Here is a 19,528-nt window from a genome sequence, read left to right as displayed (position 1 = left end):
TCGCTTTCTCTCAAGGTGAAATCATAGTTCCTTGCGGATCTTGTTCTTCACCTCTAGGCGGCTAGGCGTCCGTGCAGTGTAAGCCTCGTGGCAGCGACCGATCCAAACAGGTAATTGATCTCAGCCAGTGCCAGGATAAACTGCTTCCAGCCTTCACTTGGCAAGAGACTCAGGTATCGCACAGTGCGGTAAGGGATACCTGGTAGTTGGTAAAGGACCTGTAGCTTTTCTAGTAGCAATGCCGGCAGGATGCACTGGAAGAAGCCGTGCTCAGGCGTCTCCCGCACTCCACAGAAAGGGCACGCTTCGATCAGTCCTGATAGCGATGATACGAAAGGGAGGCGGCGGAGCTCAAAAGGGTGATGAGCAAGGTGCGAGCAATAGTGTTTGGGCTGTCAGTGGGCAGCGCAGCTTGCTTATGGTTTAGATTCTTTCTGAGCCGCCTTCTCCTCGGCTACTTCCCAGTCTCACGCTGAAGGCCCGTCGCTGTTGAGGAAAAATGCGCGCAATCTCGTCCTCGGACTGTTGGGACTCCTGCGACTGCTAGGGTGTTGGCGCAGTTGAGGGGCATAGCTGAGTTTTTGCTCTGGTTGAGGCGTGCACCAATTGCAGCGCAGTAGTCGCTCGTGAGCTGCAGCACTGTTGCTGCCGAGTTGTCAGGGACAATGAATAATTTAAGAGGCGTAGCGGGGATAACGGATCTCGTGATGCTCGTTTCGGTACCCAGGCGCTGCAAAAGCGACTCGATTGCTAATGCATAGAGCAGCGGGAAAGTGGGCACGCCTGCCGGACACCACGCGTCACCGAGAAGTGGTAGGGGACGCGCCCTTAGACTGTCACCGCCGGGCGTTGTGCCGCGTATAGCGCGTGCGACACACCGATGAAGCCGGCGTTCAGTCTCTCATTTTCCAGTTGCCTGAACAGGTATGAGTGGCACTGTCGGTCGAAGGCATTCCCCTGGTCTGAGGAGAGCAAGGTGCCCTCGAGATTGCGCGACTTGAGCCAAGTTATCAAGTCCTTTAGTGCGAGATCATGCAACTCCACTGAACAGCCGGGCGTGCAACAGGCCTGATGTTTTCCGACGATGGAGGCGAGCGCTGGTGTTAGGCGCAGTGATAAGCATTTGGTGATGATCTTATAATTTCTGCTCAACAGCGGGATAGGATGCCATGTACTTAGGTCCATCTCCCTGCTTTGGTCCTTGCATAGAAGGATAATCAGGCCTTCATTCATGGTAAAAGTAAGCCTGCCCTCCTCTAGGAGTGTGTTGAGGAGATTCGCGCGCAGGGCTTTTTCAATGGCGGCCAAGAAGTCTTGTAGAAAGCAAGTGGGATGCCTTCAGAGCCGGGACTTATATTTGGCTTCATCATTTCGAGGCCAGCGTGCAGTTCTTCCTCAGTGACCCAAGTGCCATCAACGTCAGGTTTTTCCTGTGGGCTGTAGAGTGGAGAGGCTCCCGGGTTGCAGGGCTCTGCCATGTAAACATGGTTATAAAAGCTTTATGCTTTCTCTAGGACTTCCTGCGCGGCCGTGGTGACCACTCCGAAGGTGGAATCCTGCACTGTTGTTAAGTTATGGCTCTTAGTGGTGAGTCAGCGCCGCAGCAAGTGGCTCGAGCAGCAAATGTCGCATTCCTACCTCTCGGAGCACGCAGTTTCCCGCTGCTTGTCCCAGAGCTTGTATAACAGACGGTGTAGCTCTTTTTGGAACGTCACTAGCATTGAGGTGATGCTTGGCACCTGCGACAGTTGACTAAACCGCACGAGGATCACATCAGAAACAATGCTGTTGTCCAAACGCTCTTCCCACGCCAGTTGCTTTCCCCAGTTCTGAAAGGCCTTCCTGACTGCGCCCTTCATCTCGTCACACGCACTCCCAGCCATGGTGAGCGATATGTGCGGCCTGAAGACAACCAGCGCATCCTGTAAGGCTGTTTCCTCATCGAGCAGAGCGCGTTGAGCCGCCAGCAGCCCTTCGCGCGCGGAGCCAGGTCTACTGCGCACAGCTTCACCAGGACCAGCCTGTTGTCACTAACTGCGGAGGGGAAAACGCACATGGACTGTAGGTCGTCCCCGAGCGTGACTGACATGTATACGCAGTCAAGTCAGCTCTCAAGACCCCTCCCCAGCCAGGTCATGCCTGCGCGCCGAGGATGCAAGGCCTGCCAGCAATTCCTGAGGTACAGCTCCTCGACAAGGGCGCCCAGTGCCTGTGCTTCCCTGTAGTCGCGGCTCAAACGAAGCGGTGTGCCGCGGAGCTAGCGTCAGTCCTCGGCATAGAGTGCACAGTTGAAATCCCCCATTAGGACAATCCTAGCAGGGCCGACCATCCTGCTCTCCAATCCTTCTCAGAATTCGAGTTGCCCATAGCGGCAGGGCGCATAAACGTTTATAATTCGCGTGTCTTTGTTAAGGTCAATCGTGATAACGCGGCCCTCGGTGTCCCGATTATGGCGCAAGACCGCGAGGCCCGCGTCGCGAAGGAAGAGTAGCGCGACCCCCTGAACCCCTTCTCCCGAAGCTCTAGTAGGAACGAGTGCCGAATCTGCTGTCGAAGTTTTCTGTCTTCTCTTGTTTGTGTACGTATGTTTCTTGCAGTGCGAGGACACCTTTGCGTTGCTATCTGGCCATGTGGAGAACTTCTGCTTGTTTAGCGGGCTTGGTAAAACCTCGGAAATTAAATGTCGCGAAGACTAGGGCGAAAGCCAGTATGTGGTTGAGAGATAGGCAGGGGTGTGCGCAACCGATACATCGACAAGAAGATTTATCGCCTGCGACGGTAGGGAGGTGGGCTACGTCTCCGTCGTGGACTCGTAAGTCTTGTCGGAGATATATGAGCAGGCGCAGCCTACTCCACCGCAGTACAGGCATGACTCCTGGGAGTTGTTTTCTGGCTGACTACCGGATTCGCTGTCACTCGATGACAGCGGCGGGTGCTTTAGAAAGGCGCGCTTGGTGAGCTGGGCGCCATCGGACGACTTAGAGGAATTCGATGCTGGTGCTGCTTTCTTGGGTCTTTGTTTTCATGCGCGGGCAGCGTTTGCGTTTAGGGTGCACGGAAGTCGCGTCCATGCCGCTATCTGCTGCTGCTGCCTCAGTGGTGGCGGCTTTTGCAGCTTTCTTCTGGTTTGTCCGCATCTCCCACAGGTCGGGCAGCTCGTGCTGTGGTCACCTGTTGCCTCTTCACTGCCTGTTTTATCAGAGCTCCCTTCTGCACTCTCAGATGGTGCAGCGGGGGCCTGCGCCGGGGTGAGATGGGTTTCTTACTCGGTAGTGCGTGTCGCCTCGCTGCCCTGCATCGCGTTCTCGCTCTCTGACGCAGTTTCCTGCGAGCTGGTGGACGCTTGCATCTGTACGGCTGCGGGCTCTCCCAGTACTCGGCTGGCGTATCGGTCTCTTCTTCGCCTCCTAGGACAGACGCGAATGTTTTCTTCTTGAAAACATTAACTGAGTGATCCTCCCCACACTTGGGGCATGCGGCCGTGCAGTTTTCGTGCCCGTAGGCTCCCCAGCGATTGCATTGCGGTGTGTCACAGTTCGCGCCCATGTGCCCTTGATAGCCGCATTTGCGACACACGCGGACCACCCCTTCATATTCGCACTGCACAGTGCTGTCTATCACTTCAAGAAAATTCGGCACAGCGCTCTTAATTTCCACATTCAGTCTCCTAATCCCCGTAGTGACGTTGGGAATGCCTGTGATAGATTCTCACGTCACGCTCACAATCTTTCCAAAGTCTGGCGCGCTAGCCAGTTCCACATTCTGATGCTCCGCGGAGTAACCAAACATGTCCACAAGCTTGGCACGCGTGCCCTTGTACTCAAAAACGACAGCGGTGCCCTCAGCCTCAACACCGGGGCCCTGAAGGAAGCGCTCCACTGCGGCTGTCGTCTTCAGAAACACCTCATACTTGCTGCGCGTAACATCTTTGACTCCCCCTAACTCTGTCTTTGAGAAACGCTTGACCAGGATCTTGGTTAGGTCAAGCGTCGTAGTGCCTTGCGACACCCGCCCGAATAAGGTGAAGGGCTTCAGCCTCTTGGTGGAGGCCATCGCGGCCCCAAGCGTGGTAGACAGCCCAGCGCGATGTACCGCCCCTTCGCAGTCCTCGTGTGCAGCTCGGAGCGGCGACGCGAAACCCCGCCACCCTACAAGCGCGTAAAATCAGCCGCGCGACAACACAAAACAACACGACAGACAACGCCGCGCCTGGTCCTAAGAAGCAGAGAAAATGGCAGTTGGCCAACTTGCCAAAATCATGCGACGTGTTCCAAAAACCGCCAGGGATCAGCAGGCCAACCGGGCGTGACTACAAGCCTCCTGACATGGTAACTGTTGTACGCTTGTGAAGGGGAAGCAGCGAGGATGGCGACCACTGCGTGCGAGCACGGGCGGGAATGATGTATTCTGCGAGCGGCCACCACTGTTGTGCGCTACCAAGCGCGCGCAGTCTCTCTTCTCCCGTCGTCTGTGCGCCTTTCCCTTCAGTTTACATTGCACCGTGGCACTACAGCAAAGCAACGTGACTCGACAGAAAACATAGCACGAAGCGATGTACAGAGGCAGACGCCGCGAGCGAAGCGGCAGCGCTCCTCCTACTGCCAGCGCCCTCTACGCTTTTCATCGCTTTGGCGACCCCCTCGTCCTCATTGTTTGGCACCTCGGACATCAAAATGTGCCGGAAGCCACAGGTTTTCGCTAGGGAGTGTTCTTGTCCGATGGGTCAGCCAATGCTAATGTTGGGAGCATCGGCGTCTTCTGCTTCATTGTCTCCTGCACATAAGACGGCGGCCAACGAGGGGGGGGGGGGGCATAATGTGACGAAAACGTCACCTAATGGCCTCTCCTTAATTCATTCCTTCCTCCAGGGTACTCCGCGACAAATTTTCCAGGCCATGGCACGGAAGCTACCCATCCGAAACACGCCCTCTCTTGCAATATAGCTAGATAAAGTCCCAGCTTGCAGTTATTTGTCTTAAAAGGTGGCATGTTGTGAGTATTCGTTATTTAAGACATATTTTAATCAAAACTGCCAACTTTACTCGTTGAAAGTGAAGCAAAAATTTTTTCTTGGTTGCAACAAAATTTCTATAGTAAAGTGGAAAATCACGATTATTGTGAAAAGACACAATCTTAGCAAACATGGCGCTGCTCAGTAGTCCAGCGTTCATAAGTACAGCCTGAGCTTCGTCAGCTTCGTCTTCGTTCTACTTTTTCTCCATCGTCGGCGCTGGCCTTTGAGGCATCAAACCCCGACTCTCTTTCTTACACTTCTGCCAAGGTGCCCCAGTGGCCAGCGCCGCTAGGCGTGTCCTCTTCTTCCTTCTCTTTATGGTTTAAATGGAAAGCTACAATACAGATTCCTTGCTACAAGCAATAGATTTGGAGGACGGGGAGCTTTGTCAGATATCTAAGCGGAAATATTACAGGCAGTAAATTAATGTTTAGGCTGCAGCAAAAGATTATATTCACGCGTATTTAACCAGCCAATGAGAGCAATAGATATCAATTCTTTGCCTAACACCGCAGGTACCGGCTGGCCCTGGTCCATGCTGAGAAGGAGTATGCCAAAATAGAAATGAAAGGAAGTTACATCTATACTGCAATCGGCGAAATCGTAATGGGAACCACCAAGGATTCGAATTTAAAGCAGCATCCTTTGGATTTCCAGAGTGTTCTAATGAATGTTTGGAGTTTTATAGTACACGTGGATGGTGCCTTAAACGAAATTGAGGTAAGGCGTCTCATGTATATTTTACAGAATATGTTTTCCAACCTGTAATCAAGTCGAGGAATCAAAACGGAGCCCTTTTTTTACGGCTATCGCTGCAAACAGTTTCACTAAAATTTGTTCTCGCTAAAGAAAAGCGGGCAAATGAAAAACATACTGTTCAAGGACCGCTGCATCTAATGTTTGCCTTACGAACTTTGAAAGTGCAGGTAAGAAAAGGGAGGCCAGAATTGGACCGAACAAGCACTCCCCGCCAATAGTTTTGTTCCACTCAGACGCCATTCTATGTTTTCATTAAAATAAATATTTTCCGCCTAATTAGTATAATTGGCCTTAAGGTAGACAATGTGCGAGTTTTCCAGCGCTAAATACCAGCGATAAGTGTTTTCCAAGGGCGCACACAATTTTACACTAAATGCATAAATGATGGAAAATAGCAAAATCGAAATGCTGAGACTGATCATGTAAAGACCTCAAGGATTCTGGAAACAGTTTACATTTCCCATGTGCACGTTACGCTTGAGTATTTTGAAAAAAAAATTCTTGTGTTACTAATGGTGTTAATTATGTATGCACCAAAAAGTGAACGGCGCGCTGGCCGACTCAGTATTTCGCTAAATATTATTTATTGTGTTCACTATATGGCTTGAATACCCACCTTATTTGCAGCATGAATGATGCAAAATTCATCTCTAACAAAGAATTCACTGCAAGTTACGAAACACTCTAGGTTCGGCACACTTTCGACAAACTCAAAGTCGATGTTTTTCCGTCGAACGAATACAACTGAGGTATGTTCGATGTTCCAAAGCATGAAAAACTTACGGATTGTGGTCCGGATGGAATGCAGATTGCGTCAGCTAAATATGTCATCCAGGGCATAGCTCTAGTTATGACTCAGTTATTACTTAACCCTTTTCGCAGGCATTCTCCAGATATTATAAGTATAGCGAAGCCAATGCCGGTTTATGGAATAGAAATTAACTTGACTAAAAGAACTGTAGACAATCTCTCTGCTACCTATATTTTCGAATGGCCTTGAGAAGATTATCTTTAACCAAATTTCTTCTTTTTGCTCTAGATTTCAGCTCATAAATATATGGCAACTTTTTTTCAGAGAAATAACTCCACAGAGCTAGCACTTTTTGATCAGAAAGAATACCTCTTACGAAATTTATAGCATGAACTTTTGTCCCTTCGTATTTTCATCTAGCTCACTCAGGCGATTGATAGCATTGATCACACTCTTCTTGCTTACAAACCTGATCAATATTGCTGCATTCTAGGCCTGTCTCTTCAGTTACTGCAGTCTTCTCTACAGCACCACCGGTAGTTGGCCGTAATCAATGGATGGCTTTTCATCACATGATCGAGAAATAATATGCGGTGTGCCACAAGGGAGCATACTGGGTCCCATTCTGTTGAAGCTTTGCGTAACCGACATTACACTTACAGATAAACATACAAAATTTTTAATGTATGCCGACGACACGAGCATAAGTCTCTCATCCACTTTGCCCCTTAACATTTTAACAAAGGTAATGAAGTCTTGAATGCACCAGCATCTGGTCTGCACATAACGTTTTATGAATAAACACTGCGTAAACAAAAGCTGTAGTTAATGATACAAAGGACACGTATATCTAGAAATGTTAATTCGCAACACAATTCTGCAAATAAAGAGCTCTCGCACTTTCTCAGAGTTCTTGGTACCGACTTTATATGTACATTAGAATAGGATGACCATATAAACTTTAAACTGAATAAGATCAGCCACATAAAAGGCATACTAAATCTAAACAGGTATCTGGTTTGCCATCTAGCTTAGGGCACAGTGAGAGATTAAGATGTGAATAAGCTATTTATAAAAGTAAAAAAACTAACATGCAATCAAGGAGGAGGCCACGTGTGTACGTCACTTTTGGCGACACCAATGTGCGTGCCCGTACTGCGAAAGCTTGACTGCACAACGGTCGCTCCTGCTAACTTGCTCACTCCTGACTTATTTGCGGAATATAACATACTTACGGTACATCACGTATACACCCACAGGCTTCTACATAAATGCAGCATGAGCATTAAGGGACAGATTGCTACTTTAAAAAGTTAAGAAATTGCAGATAAAAACGTTTCCTCGTACCGAACCAGAAGATCAGAATTTCGCTGATACCTTAATCCCGGACTAGCTGTCGCTCACAAATGCTAAAAAATACACTGACAAGTTTGTTTAACACCCTCCACAATGACGGCGTTGACACAGCCAATCTCAAACCCTCCGAACTAAGGTGTGTCTCCTCATTACCTTAGCGCAGTGGCCAACAATAGCATATCCACAGAAAAAAGAATTTTCTACACTGTCATGTGCGGAAAGTATAATAAATGCGTTATGTTAACCACTGGGCACATATAAATTTGCATATATTCTTATTCCATTTCTAATTTTTATTTGTGCACTCTATATTTGTATAAGAGATGAAATTCTCATGCAATGTGATTTATTATGTTTATTTTGCATGGTTCGAGACATGTATGTTATCTGTGTCTTTAATTTTGCGTTTCTAGTGGTAAGTGCATGACTAGAAGCCGCCCGTCTAAGCTGTTGCTCCGTCGAACCGGGATGTGTGTTGCAAAGTGCCTTTTTGCGGCTTTTGCCTAAGCTTCCTCATTTTTTAAAAATGAAATGAAAACAACAAATAATAGAAATAAAGGAAAAGCTGCCAGTTCGCAGCCGCAAAGTTATGTGCATTCCTTGTCAAAGGGTTATTTAAAACTTTTTTTCGGTGAACAGCCCATCTTGTCAGTCACAGTAATCATCGACTCGCACAATGGATTCCAGAAAGGCAAATCACAAGAAGGAAAATACTCAAATTCAGTCGAGAGGAAGAGGCCTCTTGTGTGCATCGCTTGCTATGGCACCCAAGAGGGTGTTTTTTTACGAAAGATTCCTTGCACATAAACGGTCGCTACTTTTGAAGCAGTAGATCAGGGATTCCGCTTACGCACTTTTCCCCAGAGCAATGAATGAAAGGATTCCGACGATTATAATCTTGTGCAGTTCAGGAAACTTGAGGAATATCCCTAAACAGCACAAGATCGCAATCGAAGGAGGCCCCTCAATACATCTTGAAAGAGAAATACTGGAAATGTCTCTTATTTATTGCTGAAGTGATAAGTACGTGAACGAAATCACTCTGGCACTGCTTCAAAAAGGCGACTGTTTATGTGCAAGCAAGATTTTGCGCTTCTGATACGCATTCTGTTGTCATACCAAGCGATTGACACACGCGGACTGCTCTTTTTTGCTTAGTGGTGTTGTTTCGTTTCTCTTGGTGTGAATTTGGTGATTCTGTCGTGTAAGTCAATGCTGACTGCCACTGCGCTAGAGGACTATTCATCGAAAAGGCTCTGAATAAAAATTGTTATGAGTACAGGTTTCCTTTTCCATTGATGTCATCCTTTGACTTCACATAGATTTCAATATTCGGAATGTGCGACCAACTATCCCAGCAGACAGTTTTAGTAAACCCTTGGTTGTGCTTAGTTAAACGCGATTTCTTGGCCCCTTGTGGCTACGCTCATGGTTGTCAGCGGTAAAGAACGCTAATAGTCATTAAAAAATTTATTTAAAAATTCATCATTTCATTATGCTTTAGCCACATTTGAACAGCTAACATAAAGAGTAAAGAACATCTTCATGACCAATGATTCGAAGTGAATGGTGGTGTAGCCTGGGATCGCCAATCCGAGTAGAAAAATCAGTCCTGGTATTGGCGCCTGTACTAGCAAGGGAACAGCAGTTCACAATTGCCAGCGAGGTGCTGGAAATTGTAAAGGAATACATCTACTAAGGGCAGTTAGTGACAGCGGATCCTGATCATCAGAGGGAAACAACTAGAAGAATAAAAATCGCGCGGAGTTCATATGACAGGTTCTCTCGTATCATGAATAGCAGGCTACCAATATCCCCCAAGAGAAAAGTGTACAACAGCTGTATCTTACCGGTACTTACCAACGGGGCAGAAACGTGGAGGCTAACGGAAAGAGTTCAGCTTAAGTTAAGGACAACACAGCGAACCATGGAAAGAAAACTAATAGGCGTAACGTTAAGAGACCGGAAGCGGGCAGAGTGGGTGAGAGAACAAACGCGTGTTAATGACATCCTAGTAGAAATCAAGAGGAAGAAATGGGCTTGGGCAGGACGTGTAATGTGAAGGCAGGACAACCGCTGGTCCTTAAGGGTAACGGAGTGGATTCCAAGAAAAGGGAAGCGTAGTAGGGGGCGGGAGAAGGTTAGGTGGGCTAATGAGATAAGGAAGTTTGCAGGCGTAGGGTGGGCGCAGCTGGCAAAGGACAGGGTTAATTGCAGAAGAAGAAGAAAGGGAATTTTAATGAAAGAAAGGCGGAGAGGTCGGCCGGTGGTAACAGGGCCCTGGCCTGCTACTCCACACAGGGGAAAAGGAAGAGGAGGAAAAGGAAAGTGTGAATGAAGGCTGATGATGGCATAATACAATGAGTTTCACGGGTGATGTCTATGCACACGCACACACACACACACACACACAACACTGGCTGGCGCTCGCATCGCGGTTACTGGACACACATAAAACTCAAAACTGGTGTCTGCAACACAACACCGACACATGTCAGTAACCATGTAGGTTGTGCACAGGCGGTCACAAACGAGTATCCAGGCCTGTTTCACACAAAAAGTTGAGCAGGGCTTTTGTCACACGCCACCAATCAGAACGTCTCGTCCTTGCGCCCAGAAGAGTTTCCTCAGAGAGAGGGCGAGAGTCCAGGTTTTTCACGGTCGCCTCCAATGTTGTTCTTTCAGAAGTATACTTCGGGCACGCGCAAAGAAGGTGTCCAATAGTCTCTGGTGTGTTGCACTGTGCGCAATTTGGGTTACTTTCGATGCCGATCTTGTGAAGATAGTGTTTGGTGTAGGCAACGCCAAGCCGTAGCCGGTGGAGTAAAGTCCCATGACGTCGCACCACCACAGATGGGAAATGTAATCGTGAGCCAGCGTCAAGCTTACACACGCGGTCCTGTTGATGACTCGGATCATGCCAGTGCGACTGCATTGCCGCCTGCATTAAATGCGCCAACAAGGCTCCAATGTCTGATCTTGAAAAGGCTATCTCAATGAAAGCACCAGCACTATGTGCCATCCGAGCCTCGGCGTCAGCACGCTCGTTTCCCGCTATGCCGCAATGGCTCGGTATCCATTGAAACTTTATGATATGGCCGCGGTGGAAAGCCTCGGCTAACAAAAGCACAATCTGTTGAACCAGCTGCTCGCATGTTTGTACGACCTGTAATGCCGATCTCGAGTCGCAGAATATAGTCCATTGCTGCGCTGGCTGGTGACCAATATAAAGGACGGCTTCTCGTATGGCTGCCAATTCGGTTGCCGTAGAGGACGTTTTGTGCATGAGCCTGAAACGGTGACATGACGCATTTCCTGGCACTATCACCGCTGCAGCTGAAGAAGTGGTCGTAACGGATCCGTCCACGAAAACATGCTGGGTGTTAGTATACATAGATGTAATGTATGACAGCGCCAGCTGTTTCAGTCCGACTGTTGGAATGTGCATTTTCTTTGTTATCCCTGGGATTGTTGTCCGTATAGATGGTTTTGGTACTGCCCAAAGTGGCACCTCCGCAATCTGGTGTGGCGCGTAGTTCGAAGGCAGCGCATTGCGCTGCATCCAAAGGGCTCTGGAAAAGGCTGCATCTGGACGCACCGCACTAATGTTAGTCAGGGGGTGATGACGATGCCTGGTCAGATGCCGCAAATGCACACGAAGTGGCTCCTGTTGAAAATAAATTCGTGCTGGGCAGGCGCGGGCCTCATAAAATGTGCCCCATGTAGAAGTTTTACATGGCACACCCAAGCATACTCTTAAAGCACGAGCCTGCGCGCTTTCAAGCACACGCAGGCCTGATAGTCTGACCCCCGAGAGAACGGGTGCACTGTATCTGAGAAGGCCGACTACCAGCGCCTGGTACACGTGTAGTAAAGATCGCTCAGAGGGACCCCAACATTTTCCTGCCATACACCGCACAATGCTTGCAAAGCTGTCGAGCTTTGCAAGCATTGCAGAGACATGGGAGAGGCCTTTGACCTGCGGTGGTTGTAGTCAGGCTGATGATGATGATGATTTCGCACTCGGCTTTTCAAAAACTTACCAGTCCAATCCGTAGTACGCCTAGTTTACCCAACTGCAAGAATGAAGCGAAGAGATTAACACGTGCGCAGTGAAGGGCTCCGGAATAATTTCAAGCATCTGGTGACCTTTAAAGTGCGCTGACATTTCACACCACACGGCCGTTTTTTGAGCTTCTCCTCGGCCGAGAGTGGGTCGCTGCGACAAGGACTTGAAAAATAATGGCTGCCGCTGCCTATTGTGACCGGTACTGCAATCACCTTTATAATGCCGTGTGCGTCTGACTCAGCAACTTCGCTATTGTAGCTGATAATTTAAAACCCTGCTTCGTTGGCACATATAAAACAGACGGTATAAAGGGACGTCCCTATAAAAGCTTAAGCGCAGAGTTCGGACGGGCACAAGGTAAGACGAGATTTATCAAAATCAAGCAAGGAAGAAACTGGTTTTCTTGCAAACTGTTCGCACTTAGTTGATAATAGTGTTTTCTGCCTTACTTATTTGTAGTAACTAGCAGCCTGTTACTTTTTTGACGTTTTATTTAGCGGATCATTTAAGCATCTGTCGAGACGCAGAACGCCAGTTGAGACAGTGAATATTTCAGCAATGCGGCCTTAGCAAATATGTAATCACACAGGAGTTGAAGTTCAGATTTTAGTACTACCATTTGATGCCCATTAAAAGCAATGTGTGTTGTATTTGCTTTTTTTTCAGGTCATTTTCAATGACAAAGAGATTTTCAGGGCGCAGTTCCCATATAGCGGTGAGTACACTGCTAAATGAAGCAGTTAGTCATAATTTAAGGAATTTAAAATGCGCTGCGTTACAAATATGATAATATAATCAAGGTGTGTTTATTACCCACTGTGCTCGTGTTATTTACCTGTAGTCTCAAGTAGACAACATAAGATATATACCCTGGTATCAGAATCTTTTTCGCCTGGAGCATACTTTACTAGAAGTGCAGGATCCTTCAAATGTGTGTGTTGCTAATGAAGTTAGGGTCGCGCTAAGCTCCAGATATCCAATTACTCACGGCTCTGTGGGGCCGGCTACTATTGAGAAATAAGCACTTTTAGGGCGAAAGCCTTTAATGACTCATGCTCGCGTTCGTCCATCCTTCTGTTACGCTCTCCAAATCGATAACAAAAAAAATCTTTTTGCACGATGGAATTCAAACCATCATCCTTCCGTTCCGCAGCCGAGAGTGCTACCGACTACGCTACTTCCTGCCAACGCATATGTAGTTCTCCTTGACTAGGACGCTGGAGAGTGCAGAAAGGCGTCGAATCAGATGGATGTTTCCTAAATGCCCTCCAGTGTCTCCAGCATTTAAGATTCGCACTGAATTGTGTACTTAATTAGCATCTTTACCACGACCACATTTATTGAGGGCTGCCGTAGAGGAGACAGAAGCGTAACGACGGCGGCAGCGTCCGGCACTAGCCAAGGTCCCGAGAGCGTTCTCCCTAGCGCGTGCTGGAAACACTTCGTCCTTTTCAGTATTAGGCGCACTGCCAGCCACGCGGGGCGCTACGGAGCCCCCCCCCCCCCCCCCCCCCCTTTCTTCTAGACTATCAGTCTGTATATGTCAGAAGATGCGTGCTGGGCGTCCGGAGTCCGAAGACGAGGATTAGGCGGACTGCCCTGTCTATGGGAGTTGCGGCCGAGCTTTAGGGGGGCGGCGAGGGATGCTTAGGGGCAAGTGAAGGAGGTGAGACGACCTGCTAGGGGACCCAGCGCTTGCGATTCTGGTGCAGAGCGGCCGGCCGGCGCATGATGTGCGGCGCTGCAGAGATAGCCAGATGCCTGGGGGTCCCGAGAGTCTTGCTGCTGTCGCCGGTCCGAGCTGCCCGGTGACCAGACGGGCGGCTACGACAGGCGCAGCGAGGTGTGAGGCGGGGGAATGGCTATGGTGGACTGCAGGAGGCTGCTGATACATGCGCACAACCAGCCGTGGACTGATTGGCTGATGAAGCGGCAGCGTAGTTGGCACGAGAATATGGAGTGGGTGAGAGGATGTGCGCGGTGCACTCCCGTTAATCTTGCTGTAGGCGGCGGCCGAGCCTCTGGTGTCAGGCTTCTTGGAAGATGCGAACACCGGTTGGGGGCAAGAAGGACCCACAGCAGTGGCCTGGTTTGGAATGAGGACAGGCGTTGGCACTGGTGTAGGGTTTGCCGCAAGCAAAGTAGAGCAAGTGACAATCGCAATGCTTGACACTGCTATCACCGGTTTGGCCTTCTTAACCAGCGTCGTGAAACTGGTAGTGAGTTGCGGACCTTTGGAGGGGCTGAGGGTGTAGCTGGCAGTCTTTGGCTTTGCCGAGAGCGCGTTAGGAACCGCTGGCCGCGGCTGTGACAGCGCTGCAGAGTACTGTTGAGCTGTTGGCTGGCGTGGCGGGGCAGACGGAAATGCCGAAAAACGGGACACGCACACGGTCACCCGCCGTAGTGGCTCAGTGGTTAGGGCACTCGGCTACTGATCCGGAGTACTAGGGTTGGAACCCGACCGCGCGGCCGCGTTTTAATGGAGGCAAAACGCTAAGGCGCCCGTGTAGTGTGCGATGTCAGAGCGCGTTAAAGATCCCCAGGCGGTCGAAATTATTCCGGAGCCCTCCACTACGGCACCTCTAATTCTTCCTTTGTTCTTTAGCTCCCTTCCTTATCCCTTCCCTTACGGCGCGGTTCAAGTGTCCGCCGATATACATGACAGATACTGCGCCATTTGCTTTCCCCCAAAACCATAATTATTACACCGTCATAGAGCGTTCCTTGTCAGGAGGCGGTGGCGACAACGGAGGAGTCCACAGGGCGAAGAACCAGCCGGAGATATGGGGCGCTCGATGTGTGGTACCTCAGCCGGTAGTAGCACAGGAGGACTCACGGGAATGTGCGAGGAGGCCTGGGCTGGAGCTGCTGGCGGACAGGTGCTTGCAACCGTACTTGCGTCCGTTGTCAAACTATGTGGTGCAGTGCTGGAAGCAGGATGAAGAAGTGGAGCGCCGTAAAAGTGAAAAAATGCTTCCTTCAATCCATCGAACAGGTGGTCGTCCGGAGGCGGAAGGTCGAGCTGGTCGAAGACGTTAGTGGGCAGCTTCCACTTGACGATGAGGAACCGCCAAAGCTGGGACGACACGCCGTTGAGGTATAGCTGGGCCTCCACTTGCGCGAGCCATGCAATGGGGCTAGGCGGGCGGAATGGCCACAGCTGTACTCTGGACGGGCACTGGGGCGGGATTGGGCGCCGCTCATCTTGCGGTAGGTCCATGGCGAGTCAGAACTTTAAGGTACAGCTGCGGTGCTACGGTTGTCAGGGCGTTCGGGCTGTCCTAGGTCACCACAATGCGGAGGTCGCCCAGAAAGGCGACCGCGGCCACATTTACTGAGGGCTGTCGAAAAGGAGACAGCAGCGGAGTGTCGGCGGCGCATCCGGCCCTGTCCAAGGTCAGAAGCATTCTCTATAGCGCGTGCTGGGAACACTTCGTCCTTTTCGGTATCAGGCGCACTGCCAGCCGCGCGAGGCGCTACACGCGCGTTCGGCATCGGCATGTGAACCTCCTGAGAGCTAAATAAATAGGGTTTCCCATTCCAAAATACCCTCGATAGTCTGTGGGCTTGTACACACTTCCTCTTCTTTCCCTCGAAATTGTCTGAAGAGAATACAGACAGACCGTGTGGGAATTATCAACTCGTGATGAGACATGTGTCGGAGGGGGTACACGATCGCTACACAGTCGGTGATTATGGTATACTATCTTGTGAAATAAACAAAGACGGTGCACTTTCGACGGAAGCAAGGAAACTTAACTGCAGTGTGTTTGTAAAAAACGTTGCGCCAGCGCTGTGGCTGTAATTTCGAAGGATAAAGTCAACCGAGTTAGCGTGAATTAATTCGGGATCACTGATTAGGTTATTCGTGCTGAGCCCAAACTGGATGAAGACTACTCTAACTCACTGCAAAATAACTATTTATAAAGAAGTTTAAGTGAGAAAAAACAAAGAAACAGATGCGGCAAAGGTAATAAGGGCACGGCTGGCGTCGGTAATTGTAAAATTAATGTCAAAGCACAAAGTTATTAGCACTGAGCTGTGATTAACTGGATGGACTGGCGATTTTGGACTGAGCTTATATGAAACACGTCAAAAGATGCCTGTCTCCGTCTTCCTCTATACTGACTAATAAATAAATTTCAAAAGTTGCCTTCCGATGACCGGGCTTCGATTACAAACTCCGGTGCAAACGTCTAGACCGAACAACAAAACCTCTTTATATTTTGATATGTATTTTATACTAATTTTGCGGCTTTCAAAACGGGGCGCGCGAACAAAGAAGAACTGAGAGACCATTAACGTAGCTATCCCAAGTGCAAATTTCCTGCACTACCACTTTGATTTTCACTTCGCTTTATATTAGTTGGTTTATAGGGCTTTAACGTCCCAAAGCGACTAAGGCTATGAGGGACGCGGGAGGGAAGGGCTCCGGAAATTTCGACCACCTGGGGTTCTCTAATGTGCGTTGACATCGCACAGTACACGGGCCTTCATAATACTGCCTCCATCAAAATTCAACCGCCGCGTCCGGGGTCGAGGATCGATCCCGCGTCTTTCGGGTCAGCAGCCGAGCGCCATAACGGCCGAGCCACCGCGGCGGCTTTGGTTTCGATTAGGGGCTTGGTTTTCAAGGTCAGCCAGGCTTTAGACAAAGATGTCCAGATCAGAAGCCCCACCTTATAGTGACACTGAGGACAACGCTATATTTTTTTTTTAGCCAAATGGGATAGTTCGGCATTTTGTCGTTTTTGTGCCGCTTGTCCCGCAGCGAAAGTTCCCTTTATTGCTAAGAAATTTGAATTCGAAGTTGATAAACTTTTCCTCGCCACTGCGTTTTAAACTCAGGACTCTGATCACGTAATAGGAGAAGACTGTCGTAAAGCGGCGGAAACGGAAACGAGGACTCCGTGATAGCTGGCGGCAAGCGCTGCGCTCCCACCTAGCAGCAGCCGAAATTAAAGCTGCTGCCCACCGTACGTTGAAGGCCTTTACCAGCCGTCGTCACTTCCTTTACGTTTGCATTATCGTTACGATGGAACCCGTTTCCGATTCCGACATAGAAGTTCTCGCAAAAAACGGCGGCCTGCATTCAGCGACCTCAACCCCACACAGCGTGCGATGCCTTTGAGGGCTGAGGCGGCGGGTGTGGCTTAAAGTGCTAGCGCCGAGGAGTCCGCAGCATCGCCGTCACCGTCGAGCTACCGGCAATACTGATGTGTAGCGACTGGTACGTGCAGGCATATTTAAATTCTGTAGTAATAGAGCTGGTTACGCAGCCCAGCGTCTTGGTACGTTGATGAAGCGAACACGCCGAGTGGTGCGTTTGCTAACGGGGAGACGCGTTGAACATTTGCTATGTTTTTCCTTGTCGCAGTTGTGTGTCGCTGAACAAACTTCGTCCAAAGAGCACTATAGAAAGGCACTTGAAGGTCCTCTGCATCTCCGCTCTTGTCAATCGAAACACATAACGAAACCCTGCCAACAAGCAGGACGCAGAGCCGCGAAGCACCCCAAAACATACAGAAACGCAGCTGGCCGCTTGCAGCGCCGATAATTGCAGGATTTCTTTTACTTGCAACAGTCAGATTGCCTCTTTTCTGTCTTCCTCGCGTGATAAAAGTGCACTAGTTGTTTCAAAGCAAAACACCACTATCGATCAAACACGTGCGTAACCTTCATGCACCTTTGTCAGCCTCGGAGATCTGTTGCGCCTTTCCTCCTATTTAATCATCACGCTTGTACTTGCGAGATTGGCCTGTGGCGGCGATATTTGTATTTTAGGTCTTGCTCTTGTCTACTTTACAAGAGCTTTATTTTCAAAAATAGTGGTGTATCTGTCTTTAGGAGCTGGTATTGTATCAATAAAAGCCTACTTGAATATATCCTCAGTGTCCCTTTAAGAGTATGACGTGATAGCGTTGATAGATAAACGCCCATATATAAGGTATTCTTCATTCTATGCTGTACATTCATCAATAGCCGGGAGTCCCCATACCATTCGAGCGCAGTGGTGCAGCGGTTAAGCAATGCACCGCTGCCCTGCAATGGCAGCTGCTGCCATCGGCGGGCCCTGTAAGACAAACGTTGCTATTCCGGCGCAACCTCTCACGACCAGCCTGCCACATAACAGGTTTCTAACATGTTTTTTTTTTGCGAGAAATTGGGTACAAGTACTACAGCATTAAAAGTAAAAACCCACGTGACAGTCCTTTAACGCGCCGGGACAGAAGTTCTCTGAAATGTGAAAGTTGACAACGTAGCTGCACTTGGCCGCCCTGCGAATGTGAGGTAAAGATTTAACACGATTACTGCCGGCAGTATTAATGTAGCACCGGCTACCTCGCCAAGCCTCGCCGCGCTCAGTGCGGAAAACGGCAGACGTGGTGGTTCGCGCTAGGTAAATGCAGGCAGAAGCCCCATGCTGCGCTCCGGCGTTTCGTCCTTCGGGCCGCGCGGAAGCAGCCTACTTCAGGAGCAAAGTATGGCGTCAGAACGCTTAGAGGCGAGACGCGTGGCGCCACGCCCAGAAAGTTGCTTAGTGTTCGGCCTGTAGGCTCTGCCATGATGCACCACGACCCCTGTTTTCTACACTGAACACAGCCATGTCGTAGGTGTTGCATTAAATATTGTCGGAAGCGCCCACATATGCATTTAGTTCTGTCACAATCGCAGCTTCACCAAGCGCGGCTGCTTTCAGGAGGCCCGCGTTTACATGCAGTGCTCTCGCGAATTTTCATGTGCTTTTTTTTAAATTGCGCGAGCACTAAACCCCCCCGAATCAGATTTCGCCCATGTATGTCTCTCCGAAGCCTCTCTCCGTCACCCTGAGGTTGCTCGGGAGCAGCAATCAGGGTCTTAGAAGCTCTACCACTGACACAACCTGCCATCGAAGCGCAGTTACGCTTCACTTATTAGCTGCGCCACTGCGCCAGGAATAGTATCAGGACTCCCACCGATCTATGGATGTAAGTAGTGAATGGGCAATTCTGCATATATGGGCAATAGCCCATTAACACTGTCGCGTCATACCATTAAGACGGAGCTCAAGTTCGATTTCACCTTACTTCGAATCAGGCCTGCTTGTCCTTAAAAAAACTGATCGATGCTCGAACCTACATCCAAGTGAAAAGTGCTACGACACTTTATTCGCATTTGGGCTAACTAGGCTAAATCTGCCGCCATTTTTTCTTTTCTCATGGGCCTTTTTTTGAACGCGGAAAAGCTAATCAAAAGGGTTATGAAAAAAAAAAACTGATGTAGTGGCATCTTGGGACGCTCTAATATTATGTACTGCGAATTTTCTCTGAAAACGGCAAAGCTGAAAACCCAATATTTTCAGTTTATTTATGCACTGAGTTGAAGAAAATATATAAATTCTCTGATTTACTTCACGCACTTCTCAATCATATGGTTGACGTTGTGCCCACATATTGTGCTGTAGTATGTTTTTAAATCTTGAATAAAAATAGCTAGGCCACCATGTATGCCGAGGTTCTCGCCGTACGCTACATAGGGTGAACACTTCTCAGCTTTTTTTGTATTTTTTCCGTAGAGTTGTCATACAACGCTATACGAA

At 49.2% G+C, this 19,528-nt stretch overlaps 1 protein-coding gene across 2 annotated transcripts in view; it reads left to right on the top strand.

Annotated features, from left to right (window-relative positions):
* LOC144094950 (uncharacterized) overlaps nucleotides 1–19,528 on the top strand; it is a 65,312-nt gene that overhangs the window by 30,895 nt on the left and 14,889 nt on the right. For both annotated transcript variants that reach the window (XM_077628818.1, XM_077628817.1), the window contains exons 3-4: nucleotides 5,530–5,734; nucleotides 12,616–12,664. In XM_077628818.1, coding sequence (XP_077484944.1) covers nucleotides 5,530–5,734; nucleotides 12,616–12,664 — 254 coding nt within the window. The remainder of the gene's footprint in view (nucleotides 1–5,529; nucleotides 5,735–12,615; nucleotides 12,665–19,528) is intronic.

The sequence above is a fragment of the Amblyomma americanum genome, chromosome 6, assembly GCF_052857255.1.
Source record: "Amblyomma americanum isolate KBUSLIRL-KWMA chromosome 6, ASM5285725v1, whole genome shotgun sequence".
In the NCBI taxonomy this organism is placed as follows: Eukaryota; Metazoa; Arthropoda; class Arachnida; order Ixodida; family Ixodidae; genus Amblyomma; species Amblyomma americanum.
The sequence above is the reverse complement of the archived record's forward strand: the minus strand, read 5'-3'. Positions and strand labels throughout refer to the sequence as shown.